At 43.8% G+C, this 14,506-nt stretch overlaps 1 protein-coding gene across 1 annotated transcript in view; it reads left to right on the top strand.

Moving 5' to 3' along the window:
* Positions 1 to 10,413: 10,413 nt before the first annotated feature.
* LOC135375538 (allergen Arg r 1-like) overlaps positions 10,414 to 14,506 on the top strand; it is a 30,637-nt gene continuing 26,544 nt past the window's right edge. The window contains exon 1 of the mRNA XM_064608219.1: positions 10,414 to 10,657. Within this exon, the coding sequence (XP_064464289.1) occupies positions 10,523 to 10,657 (135 nt within the window). The 5' untranslated portion in view covers positions 10,414 to 10,522. The remainder of the gene's footprint in view (positions 10,658 to 14,506) is intronic.

Below are 14,506 nucleotides of genomic sequence, written 5' to 3'. Positions count from 1 at the left end.
TAGCTCGGAATAAATTACTTTCACATGAACCGCGGCAGCAACAAAACCCCTTATCCTTCGTTACCGCCTATAACAAAGCACTGAGTGGCGCAGGGTCCATCTTCACCCTCCATCTCAACATACTTCACAGCGACGAAAAACTTAAAATAATTTTTCCTGCTCCCCCCAATATCACATTCCGTCGATCACGTAACATTCGTAACTTACTAGTTTCATCCCGTCTATCCCGACCAAATCCTGGGTGTTGCCCTTGTGGTAACAAACGCTGCCAAACATGTCATTTCATTAGCCAATGTACATTTATCTCGAGTACCTCAAACTCTTTTATTTTCGAAATCCGACAGGGATTGCACTGCAACTCTTTTAACGTATGTTACCTTATTATGTGCATTAAATGTTGTATTCAGTATATTGGAGAAACCTCGAACACCATGAGGGAAAGGTTTTACGGCCATAAATCCGATATTGTTAATAACCATCCTACACCCGTTTCTACACATTTTAACCTTCCTGGACACGCTTTAGGTACAGACCTCAAAATCGTTATCATTGAATCGGGTTATAACAGCGACATGAAGCGCAAAAATCACGAATCCTTTTTAATTGCAAAATTCCAGTCTCTGAAGCCTCATGGTCTGAACATCCACGCAGGCCCACTACAATTATTGAACCCGTAAATATGTGTTGTTTCCAATGCAGCCCCCAATAGACGGATTATCTCCGATGAATAGAAGGATTTACCATTGTGTAGGGTACACCACTAGAGGGCGCTACGAGCGACGCCTCACCACTAGGGGCAGCTGCTGTCGCATTCCGCGGATGACGTCATTGCTCCTTCGGGGAGCGTGGTGAGAGATAGCGGGAGGCATTGGATGGCGATGCGAAATAGAGCGCCCCCTTGTGCAAGGCTGTGGTGGCGCTGCGGGCGACAGGACAGACGCTCTCGGTGGCGGCTCTCCACGGCGTTGTTATGGTCTCGTGACCGCGATACGCGGCGTCGGCGGCAAAAGGGTTTTGGCTCCAGCGTTGTGTACGAGTTTTTTGAGCGAGTTTATATTAATCTCACTCCGTTTATTGTTCAACTGATGGTTGTTGTTTGAGAGCTCAATTGCTATGCTGTGAGATTGGGGTGTACGGCACGCATATACGGCATACGACAATATAAATAAATACATATAAACAAAAGCACGTGCACGATAAATTACGCCCCATTATTATAGCTTCCCGTGTTGCTACACTTTGCATTATAAAGGCGCTTTCGCGAACCAGTCCGTTCACAAACAGCCGTGTGCATCCCGTCGTGTATATATTAGACTTGGATACTTTCTTTTAATTGCCTAATAACGCTTTTGCGACTCGAGCGCGTATATTAGCAGGCTCCAGACTCGCGCAATATTATTTTGGTGATGGTGCATATGTTCAGACAAGAGCGGAGGAAGGTTGTTCCTCATGTTTGCTTTATGTATTTATTCACTTCAGTATATCATTGTCACATACTAGTTCAAATTTAATTAGCGATTAGTAATACTGCAGTGTATGCAATTTAGCACACTACAGTGCTGTAAGATGCATTGTAAGCACCTTACTGCTGCAGAATCACTGGGTGGACATCAGTAAAATTTTAGTGCCGTCTTTTCTGTGGTGGTCACTGTCACCAATAGGGATTCAGTGTTGTGGGAATTCCAATGTAAACAGTCATCTGCCATATTGGAAAGTGAGTGATTATAGTCAAACAAGTCTCAATAAACATGATACCTTCTACAATACCATCTGTGATTCCTAAATGTCAGTATGACAAGGTGTGAAGAAATGTCAACGTATTTCATGCTATCCAAAGCAAGTTCTTCCACATTCCCCCCCCCCCATCTACACACACTCAGAAAAAAAAAAAAAAACGGGTCTTGGGTTTGCCTCTGGTAACATTATTTAACTACACAAATCCAGATACGTGCAGTCAAACACATTTGCAATAAGGAAAGCATGAAGATTATTGCAGTTGCAATGGTCATGTCAGTATAGGTCATGTACATCTTGGTATTTTCGAAATTTCTCAAACATTTACATATCTTTTATATTCAACGTGCTGGACATCTAGTGTGCAACACCTGATATCGAATCGAAATCTGAGCCATTATGGGGTCATGAACACACCGGTGTAACCTGAGCAACAATAAGGTAGACGGCATGTCAACAAGTTGCACACTGCTGTTCCATCTTGCACATTTGTCATGCTCATCTAGGTATTTTTGAAATTTCTCAAACATTTCCATATCTTTTATATTCAACGTGCTGGACACCTAGTGTGCAACACCTGATATCGAATCGAAATCTGAGCCATTATGGGGTCATGAACACACCGGTGTAACCTGAGCAACAATAAGGTAGACGGCAATCTTCATGCTTTCCTTATTGCAAATGTGTTTGACTGCACGTATCTGCATTTGTGTAGTTAAGTAATGTTACCAGAGGCAAACCCAAGACCCGTTTTTTTTTCTTCTGAGTGTGTGTAGATGGGGGGGGGGGGGGGATGTGGAAGAACTTGCTTTGGATAGCATGAAATAACGTTGACATTTCTTCACACGTTGTCATACTGACATTTAGGAATCAGAGATGGTATTGTAGAAGGTATCATATGTTTATTGAGACTTGTTTGACCATAATCACTCACTTTCCAATATGGCAGATGACTGTTTACATTGGAATTGCCACAACACTTAACTGAATCCCTATTGGTGACAGTGACCACCACAGAAAAGAAGGCACTAAAATTTTACTGATGTCCACCCAGTGATTCTGCAGCAGTAAGGTGCTTACAATGCATCTTACAGCACTGTAGTGTGCTAAATTGCATACACTGCAGTATTACTAATCGCTAATTAAATTTGAACTAGTATGTGACAATGATATACTGAAGTGAATAACTACATAAAGCAAATAGGAGGAACAACTTTCCTCCGCTCTTGTCTGAACATATGCACCATCACCAAAATAATATTGCGCGAGTCTGGAGCCTGCTAATATACGCGCTCGAGTCGCAAAAGCGTTATTAGGCAATTAAAAGAAAGTATCCAAGTCTAATATATACACGACGGGATGCACACGGCTGTTTGTGAACGGACTGGTTCGCGAAAGCGCCTTTGTAATATAGACTCGCTCAAAGACTCGTACACAACGCTGGACCCAAAACCCTTTTGCCGCCGACGCCGCGTACCGCGGTCACGAGACCATAACGACCATAACAACGCCGTGGAGAGCCACCACCGAGAGCGTCTGTCCTGTCGCCCGCAGCGCCACCACAGCCTTGCACAAGGGGGCGCTCTATTTCGCATCGTCATCCAATGCCTCCCGCTATCTCTCACCATGCTCCCCAAAGGAGCAATGACGTCATCCGCGGAATGCGACAGCAGCGGCCCCTAGTGGTGAGGCGTCGCTCGTAGCGCCCTCTAGTGGATCCGTCTATTGGGGGCTGCATTGGAAACAACACCCAATTTTTCAAATAAAAAATATAATGATAAACACACACACACAACTCTCCAATTTCCACATTTTCTTGGTTTGTCTCTCTCCTGAGACCACCTCCGTCTTCACTTTCTCACGGTCCACTGGTCACCTTTGTACTCCGCACCTGTGTCCTCATTCCATCGCCGTAACCCCCCCCCCCCTTTTTATCCTTAATTCCTCGAACGTCACCAACAAGTGTTCTCGTTTCCTGTGTTTAAGCCCTTGGGCTCGCGTTATGTTTCGCTTCTGATACCCCTGCTTTTGTATTTATGTTCTTTTGATTTTTATCTGTGTTTGCATCCTTTCCATCAACCTGTTACCCTCTCATGCCAGAACTCCCCCTTCAACTGTATATATGTGCCTGTACCATGTTTATATTTTTGTAACCTGAAGAAGTGCAGTCTCGTGCACGAAAGTCTTGTTTACCATGTGTAAATAAATAAGTTGTTCCTACCGTTTAATGTCACTCTTTGATATACTCACCACCGGCAACTTGACATCGCCTATTTTTTTCTGCCTTCGTATCTTCTAATTAAGTTACAGTTAGAAGTGCGTGTTTGAAAATGTATCTAATATTTCATCAAGATACAGAAAAGGTATCTACCCAGACAACACAGAGGCGTCCCGAGGACGTCTATATGACGTCACGACCCGTATGACGTCACGACCCGTATGACGTCACGACCCGTATTCGTATGTCGTATGGACATCCGCGAATGTTCAAAAGACGGTCAGTTGGCAGTCCGCGAGACTGCATTTGCAACACTCTACGATGGTCGGCGGATATTATCCCAAACAGGACGGGAACGACTGTCCCCGAATGTTTGTGGGACATTTTTAAGTGTGCCCATCCGGACCATATTGTAGCCCCCCCCCCCCCCCCCCCCCCCCCGCTGGTGTGGTGTGTTAACTCCATTCTCAAAGTGACTGACATATGCCTATGGGCACCGTGCACTAGCGAGAGGACGCTGCAGTCGCTTGATCGACAGCGCCACCCGTGGCGATTTCGCGCGTAACGGTCTGGTACTGACGCCGTATCGGCGCCTTCGCGTATGTAGCTTTGGTGCGTACGGGTGTTTTCCCGAATTTTATATATCGGCTTTGGGGCTTTGGACTCATTCACCCGTGAGACTACTTGTGCGGAAGTGGTTTGTCACGTAAAATGTGCGATGGGAAAGCCTTTTGCACGTGGAACATTATGTGTCTATGCACAATGTGTGACACAGTGTGTAGCGCAGACAAGCGTGTAGTATTCGCGGCCCGTATTTACGTGTTGTTAAGTGCATATTTATCCGCAAGGGACTACCAATTATAGACTACACATCAGAGACTAGCTACGTCCAGTACCTGCGCTATGAGGACGGAAATCTCGCACTGAAGAATTCACAATAATACAGTCAACAACAAATTGGAATATACATTACGAAGATAGCGGAAAAAAACGTTCTCGTTTCTTTCTTATGCATAATCCGTTAACGTGATGATGCACTGTCAGGATAAGTTCCTTAGTCAAGTTATTCCCAATCTTGCATCGCTCAAGTCGGGGGATTCCCTTTTAGCCCTTTGTGCCTGCATTTGATGCAAAGTCATAGTAATAAAAATCAATCAGTCAATCAAGATTGTTTCAGGATATAAATAAAGCGTGTTTTTGTTTGAAACTGGATATGTAATGATAATAATGTTTTATTAGTGCTAAACAACGACCACAGCGGCCTTAGTATAGATGAATAGCGCATCAGACACATTGTCGCAAATTGCAACATAGAAGCAGCCAGAAATATCACGCAAAAGAAACACAAAACATAAACTATGCTAAAAAATATAAAAAATGACAATAATTAAGAAGAAACAGTGAGGTTGCTGTTCGACAAACGCATGATTACTTTTGTGTGTGTTTGCGTGTGTGCGCGCGGACGAATAGGAAGGAGCAAAGAACCACTTGTAAACCGAGATCACAAGATTTGGCAACGATAATAAGATCATAGGGACAGAATGCACCTACATAAAATGATGACGGCTTGCGAAACGCAGCTCGGGGAGGACAAATAATTCCCTGTGTTCTCATGCAAGCTTTATATTGAAGGAAGACGAGGTCCAAATCCAGTCTTCGCCGACATGCCGCAAAATTAGGGTCCGAGTAAAAGAGATAAATACTGTACGACATATGGCAGACACTAATTTTAGCCAAGCTCCACGATGTTCATTGGCAACTTTTTCACGTCAGTTGCTGTGCTATAAGTCCGCATCGTGATGCTCATCTGGTCATTGACAAATATACTAAATGCAAGGAATGAGTTCTAAGTTTGAAACAACGGATTTGAGCGGCACGTTGGGTGGATTGCCGTGAAAGCGCTCTCTCAAATACGTGATTGGCGGGACGATACAGCGAGAAGGACGAAAACTTTACGGCAAGTTGCCTCTCTTTCACAGTAACTTGGTTGTCGTGGCAGATTACCACATAGAATTAGTTTCCATTTTGTCTTCTCCTTTGACTTTCTTATGCAGGCAGCTTCAAATCGCTCTTTTCGAACGGCGAAACTAGCACAGCACTGCTAGACGCTGCTGTCTGGTACCAGGGCATTACGCCGCGTTTCCCCTCGAGGGGCCGCTGCCGTCGATAGAAAACTCTAGCGCACGGTGCCCATATAGCTGGCACTGTTTATTCTCGTTTGACATAGCATACAGAATAACACTCGCATGCCACAGGCTGGAAGACTGCTTGGGTGGCGCACCAGAGAAAAAGTATGCAGCTAGCGTGTTCCGTTAACTTTTGTCGGGAACTTACAACACAGTAAACAGTAGTCATAAGTTAAGCTAAAAGAACTACAGCCTGTAAATGTGACAGAAGTTCACAAGTTCAGAAGATGCCGCATACGTAACAATACACCAAATCAAAAATTAAAAAAAAAAAAAAACACAGTAGAAACGAACACAGAGTTGACACTGTTAAGTTTCATTTTGTGTTTGGTACCTCTTGGTATTCTTATTTCCTTCTAGGCAAACTTGTGCAGCTTTTAATGAAGATTTTTTCTTCTTAAAAACGAACTTTACCTGATAGCCCGCTCCTAGCCAACCACAATCCCGAATTTATTTATTTATTTGAAAGATACTGCCGGCCATCTCTTGATGGCCATGGCAGAGGAGGTGAGTACACTACATACAACATACAGCTATACACAGTGCAAAATGTCAAGTGTTAAACATCTGAAGTCAAGAAAGAAAGTTAGTCTACAAGACCTTGTAAAAACCGGGTTGGTGATGAAATTTGTGTAACACAAGAGGGCAGTTTGTTCCATTCTCGTACCGTGCGAGGAAAAAAAGAAAATTTAAACACATCTTTATTGCAACGAAACTCACGGATTAATTTACTATGTTTCAGCCTTGTGGATCGGCTCGAATTGTAAGTTATGTAATCGCAGAACTTGAGCCCATTAGTACCGCTGACTATATCGTGCAAAAACTTGAGACGCCGAATTTTCCTTCGTTGAGCCAAGGTTGGCAAACCAGATTTAGCATAGAGTGAAGTCGAAGATGTGTGCTGACCATATGCATTATATATAAATCGAAGGGCTTTTTTTCTGCACAGATTCTAGCATGCTAGTATGCGTCTGTACGTAGGGATCCCAAAGAATATCCGCGTACTCTAAAATTGGCCGCACTAACGTAGTGTAAGCCGTCAGCTTCGTTGCAGACGTACAGTGGCGCATCGTCCTCCTCAGTGACCAAAGTTTACGGGATGCTTTGGTAGCAACTTGTTCAACATGCTCGGCCCAGCTTAGGTTTGATGCTATTGATACACCAAGGTATTTTTGGTTCTCCACTTTACTCAACACAGTAGTGTTAATGCTATACGGAAATGACAATGACGTTTTCTTCGTTGTGACACACATGAACACGCACTTTTTCACATTGAGCTCCATCTGCCACATTTCACACCACGTAACAATAGATTGCAGACAGTTGTTTAATTTGACTTGGTCGTTAGTAGTGTTTATACTAGAATACAAAATGCAATCATCAGCAAAGAAACGACACTGGATTCCCGGAATGGCGATGCAGAGGTCATTTATAAAAATTAGAAACAACAACGGTCCAAGCACGGACCCCTGTGGTACTCCGGAGAGAACTGCCAAGGAATGCGAATGGGCTCCACCAACACTCACGAACTGTTTACGATTAGTAAGATAGGAGTGAAACCATTGCAGTAGACGATCATTACTTATTATGTTTTTCAATTTATACAACAGCTTAGTGTGCGAAACTCTGTCGAATGCCTTTGATAGATCTAGAAACACAACGTCCGTTTGACCACCTTTGTCTACAACAGAGGCAAAGTCATGAACTATGTGTACAAGTTGCGTAACTGTTGAGTAACCTCGCCTAAAGCCGTGCTGCTCTTTCACCAAGAAATCACTTTCTTCCAAAACGCTAATTATGTGTTTAAAGACAATATGTTCCAGAACTTTGCTACTAGTACTTAGTAGTGATACCGGCCTGTAGTTAGTAATGTTTGATTTATCACCGCTTTTAAATATTGGTACCACTTTGGCTACCTTCCAGTCAGACGGGATTTCACCCGATCTTAAACTGGATTGGTAAATGATACAAAGAAACTTTGAACACCACTCTGCATACCGCTGTAAAAAAGCATTGGGTATCCCGTCTGGACCACACGCCTTCTTCGTGTCCAGCCGGAGGAGCCTATCTAAGACACCCTCTGTGAACACCCGAATGACAGGGTTCTCGCCCCTGATTTGTTGAGAACTGGAGGCGCTGCCTTTTTTGTACCCGTTATGAATTTTATAAGTGGTACAAAAAAGGCGCACGCCTCCCTTGTTCAACATCTCACGTGCGTGAACGATGTCATTCGAGATGATGGCACTGGTAGCAGTATGCTTTACATCACTTACGTTATTACTTACTGCATTACATCGCTCGTGAACGAACCATGTACAACCGGGCGCGGTTCTCCCCTGTCTTGGAAATCACGCTGAGTACTTTTTGTTTCAAACTGTTCAGCACTCTCTGACGTTGAACAATAAGTTTCCTCAACCTCCCCTGCGACGTGTGATTGGAGGAATTACTGAGGACTCACAATTCTCATCACTTTCAATCAACATGTTTACTAAAGACCTCATCTTGATCCTGGGATCAAGACGCACGAAACTCGTGTTGATCGCGTTGCGTACTCAGAGCGTTAGCCGAAATCGTAAAGAGTTTTTTTCTGTAGCCCGACGATCTTTCATGTACACATATCTTTTACCCTTAACTTTCGGCATCACTGCACATTTCATAGGCTCACCTTGAAACTTAAAACTGCACAACGGAATGTGAACGGTCACAGCGGCGAGCGGATGATGATGATGATGATCTAGTGCTGCCAATTTAGCGGATTTCCCGCCAGATCTGGCGGATTCGACTTGCATCTAGCGGGAAAAAAATGTCTTTAGCGGCTAGCGGAATTTCTGACGGGGTCCTGGCTGAATTTAGGGGATTCTAGCGGATTCAGACTTTCGCCGCATTTTGGCTGAAAAGCCCGAAAAATCAATTTATTCCCTACAGTATGCTAACTTCCGAACCGAAACCAGTCACCTGAAATTTTGTAAACTCCCCACTCTCCAAGGTAAAAAATAAAGTTGTTGTGTGAAATTTGGTATCTGCACGGCTGTTTGAGCGCAAGAAGCTCACTTTCGATTCGCTCTCTTTCCTTTGTGCCAGAACCTTTTTGATCTATTTTGGAGAACACACCACCAGTACCTTGGTCAGACCACAACATTTAATGTCTTATATGTTAGGGCCGTAATCTTGCGCCGGACAGAGGCGACTTTGCTCTGTCCTTAGGGCGCGAAATTAAGGCCCTACACCCAGCACAGCATTGTTGACTAGGGGAAATGATGACACATAACCCGATATTTTGCACCAGAACACGAATTAAAGTTTGTCTGGACATCTTGCTCCCTCTTTTAGTAGCCCACAAAGTCTGCCGATTGCTGTTCCCAATGCGAGGTGGCTTCGTTTCTCTTCTTCACTAGCGTCTATGGCAGTGTGCACTTCTAGTTTGTTGAAATGCCAAAAGTGAGTTACAAACAAAAACTTTGCAAGGAAGGGCTTCGGGACCCTGTGCTAAGGAACGGTTCAGAACGGCGGCAGATTGGACGAAACGGTATAGTGCTGGTTCTAGTTCTTCGGTGTAGTGCTGGTGTGTGAGTCTGTGCTGGGTACGAAGTACTCAGATCTGAAGGCACATGGAGACAGTGCAAAGCACAGAGAGGCATTGGGGCATTTCACGTCCCGTCAACAGCAAGTTCGCATCGCCCCGGAGAAAGTCGATCCAGCGCACGAGGCTGAAGGCGGGACAGAGCTCTTTATTGCTGAACACAGTTCAGTGCTGACCGCCGATCATGTCGGGGAATTTTACAAGAAGTCTTTCCCGGACAGTGCAAAAATTCCAGACAAAGGAATAAAAGATATGTATCGCTCCAAATGTTCAGCTATCTTGACGAACGTGCTTTATATAGGCACTTCAAAGATGATCTTCATCGTACCTTCAGCCAGCTGAACTTGATAAAGGACAATTTGCGCAATAAAATGAAGCCGGACATGGTCGGGCCGGGTCATGGTCAAGACACGGGCTTGAGACAGCACGCGAGGAGCTGCTTCGAGTACGACCTCCTCGGTACGACGAAGAAGAAATGAACGAGAATGCGAAGCATGCTCCTGAACACCATAAACAGAGATGAAATATACGTAAATCTCAACGTGTTCATGCACTTTTCAGCGTTAAGCGGATTTTAGCGGCTTCGTCGCAAAATTTAGCGGATTCTGGCGGAATCGGTTGGCTACTTTGGCGGATCATTCGTCTAGAATGTTGGCAACACTTGGCTGTGCCCTTTGTAACGGGTGGTGGTGGCGGCAGTGAGCTCTGCATGTCCTAGCCAGTTTAAAGTTCCTTATATGTGCTCCTTGTTCGTTTCCCCCCACCAATATTCCAGCCTTCTTTTGTTTGTATTAATATGTGCATATGTGCCGAAGCCCAGCGCCTCTTTCAAAGGAACTGCCCCTGCCTTTGGAGGGATACGTTGGCAATGCAACACAATGTGCTCGGTTGTCTCCACTGTTTCCTCACAGATGGCCCTTACTGTTTTCGTCGTCTCCGGCGAGTGCTCGTCTTCTGTTTTGTCCCGTATTTTCTTCCACCATTGCCTGGTCCTCAGCACTCCTGCCCTTGCCTCAATTAAAAGCGCGCTACCAACAGAGTTGTCATAGCATCTTTCCGCAGAGATCTCAGTTTTCCCTTCCGCGTAGGTCGTTAGAGCTTTTTTCTTGCACACGCCGTTTTCCCATTTTCTTGTTTCCCATTGCCTGGTTAGGTCGCGAATTTCGCTTCTGTTATATATTGCTGCGTCGTCGAGTGTCTTTTCGGTGACTCCAATTTCTCTCTGATGATGACGTGCGCTATTGTCGATGCTCATGGCGCTTTCTGCCTTTGCGCGGTGGTGCAAGTTAATGCAGCAGACGACGCTCAGCAGTGAACGGCGGGCAACGTTTCTTGCTTTTTGATCCCAGGGAATCTAGCTCGCATTACGATTGGTACTGTCGCAGTTCTGTGCACGTTATTTTATGGAGCTATTGAGTAAATGAAATATTACTCGCAGGATGCCAATCAAAGTATAGCTGCTAAGATTCCGCATCAAAATGTTGCGCTATGTAATTTTACGCATGTAGTTATTAGTTGCGACCAGAGTGCACCACACCTTCGTTGTTATGCACGCTGTAGTTTCAACCATTACCGTAACTTCTCAGTCAAGCTTATTCGAGAATGAAAGCTAGAGTATTATAGTAAGCTAATACAAAATTCATCTGATCCCCGTAAAACATGGCAAATCATCAACGAAATTATCGGTAAGAATACACGTAAACGCATTCTACCTAAAGCTAATAATGGATTCACAGAATTATGTGACAAATTCAATGAATACTTCATTGGTGTCGGTTCATCTGTTGCTGAGAATATTGTTAGCCATGAAGAACCTCTACAATATGTAAAAGTCAACGCATCAAAGACGTTTGCATTATATGAAGTGAGATACAGCAAAGTATTAAATATTGTTAAGAAATGTTCAAATAATACAGCTCCGGGCTACGACAATATAAGCATGAAAATTATAAAAACAATATTGATATACTATGTCCCGTATTGGTAGATCTGTTTAATAATTCAATTGCACAAGCATCGTACCCAGAAATTTTTAAAGTTGGTAGGGTTATACCAGTGCACAAGGGTGGATGTAAAGACATATTGTCAAATTACCGCCTCATTTCGGTGCTTAGCGCCTTGAACACTGTATTTGAAAAGGTACTAGCAGCTAGACTCACAAATTTCCTTGAGGATAATAAGCTAATTACCAGCGAACAGCATGGCTTTCGAGCGACAAGATCTACAGCGACAGCAGTTCTTTCCGCGACACAGGTTATTAACAATGCTTTAAATAATGGTGAAATTTGCCTTGGACTATTTTTGGATCTCGCGAAAGCGTTTGACACAGTAAGTCACAACATTTTACTTAAAAAATTGTGGCATTACGGTGTGAGAGGTCACTCTCATAAATTTTTTACCAGCTACTTAGCCAACAGAACACAGATAGTCAACATAAGTGACTTGCACTCTTCTTCCTTATCAATTAATTCAGGGGTACCTCAAGGATCTGCTCTGGGGCCCGTTTGTTTTTTTACTTTATCATAAACGGCCTTCGGGCAGCAGTAACCGCGACAAGTATCCTGTATGCCGATGATACCGCATTACTCTTTACAGACAGATGCATTGAAAACATACAGAAAAAAATTAATGACGGTATTCCTCAATTAATAAAATGGTTGAATGCAAACGCTCTCACGCCGGATCTCACAAAAACAAAATTTATGGCGTTTCGCTCACATCGTAGATCTCTTAACTTGAACAATTTTTCAGTGCACATAGCAAACACTGAAATCAAACGTGTTGATAGTATAAAATACCTCGGTATTATCTTCGACACTTTTTTGCACTGGAGGCCCCACATCAGATATATATGTACTAGATTATCACAGGATCGTTATTGTGAAGGGGCTCGTTATTTTATTCCCCCCATTCCATCCAGCAATGGGGTAGAGTATCGCCTGTGGCGATGAAACTCCCCATTCTCCAAGGTCGCAAATAAAGTTGTTGTTGCTCAGAGTAAGTAGAATGCTTCCAACACCATTTATGAGATCACTGTAATTTTCTCTCGTACAATGCCATCTTATGTATTGCGTAGAATCACGGGGGCACACTTACAAATCATATCTATTACCCTTAGAACTACTATACAAAAACGTATCGTCCGTATAATCTCAAATTCTCATCCTATGCAGTCAAGTTCCGTGCTGTTTAAAACTCTAAAAATTTTACCGTTCGAACGACTGTGCTTTGAAAGATGCGTTTTGCTTATTCGTAAGTGCATTCTCAATGAGGAAATTGTTGCTGAATTGCAATTCTCTGCTGTAACTCGTATGAGTAGATCTGCATTATCCCATCATTTCAATGTTCAACGGCTTAAAAATGTATACGGTAAACGGTATTTGCTCACCAAGGCGTAATCACGTGGAACTCTCTACCAGCGTCTGTTGTGACGTCAGCTAACTTCAAACTGGCTATTAGGAGATCACATAGATAACCTGGACTGGATGAACTAGCAGGGGTGCGTAACATGTAGGATTATGTAACTGTGGCCCTTCCCTTGTAGTCATTTACAGATTCCCTGTATCTGTATGTGTTATATGTGCTTTTTGTATATAAACTGAAAACATTAGCGTCACTGTAAATTATAACCATTCATAGAGAGAGAAATACATGATGACCATTCATAGATTTGTTGCATGGGTACGTGTTGTTTATATGTTATAAAAATATCGTATTCGGAGTGTTGCGGAAAGACTAGGAAATGTTGTGATTTTTTGCCACAGGTTGCTGTGTAAAGAGAGAGAGAGAAATACATGATGACGATGATATGGGGATGACTTCCGCTCATTGAGCAGAATGCTACCCCATTGCTATTGGGGGAAAATGAGAGGATGGTGATGAGGATGATGCTGAGGACGCTGACAGGGTTTTAGAGAGAGTCGATCAGGCCTGTAGTTTGCAGGAATTTGATGAAGGGTCGCAGGACGGACATCTGCTTTCGTGTGTCCCATGGTCCCAAAATGAGTCTGAGGTCAAGGGGTCGGCTGTCAATCCGCGCAAAGTCGTTTGCCAACAAGTGACGCTCCCTCCTATAAGTGGCACATGCGATGATCACATGGTCCGCGGTCGCTGGCACACCACACTCCGGGCACAAGGGACTACTGGCACATCTTATCTGGTAACGGTAGTACGGCGTAAAGGCAACATTCAGCCGTAAGCGATGTAGGAGGGACTTAATGACGCGCGGTAAAGATGTCGGTAAGCGACACGAGAATGTTGGGTCCACAATTCCCAGTATGGTACTGACCGGGACATCCCGACGCCATTGTTCGACGGATGAGGAGGCAGCCCAGTCACGAAGAAGAGACCGTCTGTCTCCCCTTGGGAGAACAATCGGGACACACTTGCCCTGGTGGTGAGCAGCCGCAGCGTCGGCAACGTGGTTGCCAGAGATTCCGTAATGACCCGGAATCCATTGAAAAGCGATGGTGTGGCCGTGGGCAGTTATGGACTTCAGTAGGCGTAGAATGTTTATCACAAGTGTGGCCAGTGAGCCGCGGAGACCTGAGGTTTTCAGGCATCGAAGAGCTGACTTGGAGTCCGTAAAACATACAAGATACATATGTTTTTTTAGGATCGTACTAGCTTACGCTATGATCCGTAGGTTGTGTTACAGTACATAATCTGTATGTGTTGGCAAACAAAATAAATTAATAAATAATAAATAAATAAAAATAATTATGGGAAAGAAAAAAACTGAAAATACGTCATACCAGTCCAAAACAAGCTTTTAATTATGTTGATGAA

This window comes from Ornithodoros turicata, chromosome 1 (assembly GCF_037126465.1).
Source record: "Ornithodoros turicata isolate Travis chromosome 1, ASM3712646v1, whole genome shotgun sequence".
Lineage (NCBI taxonomy): Eukaryota > Metazoa > Arthropoda > Arachnida > Ixodida > Argasidae > Ornithodoros > Ornithodoros turicata.
The sequence above is the reverse complement of the archived record's forward strand: the minus strand, read 5'-3'. Positions and strand labels throughout refer to the sequence as shown.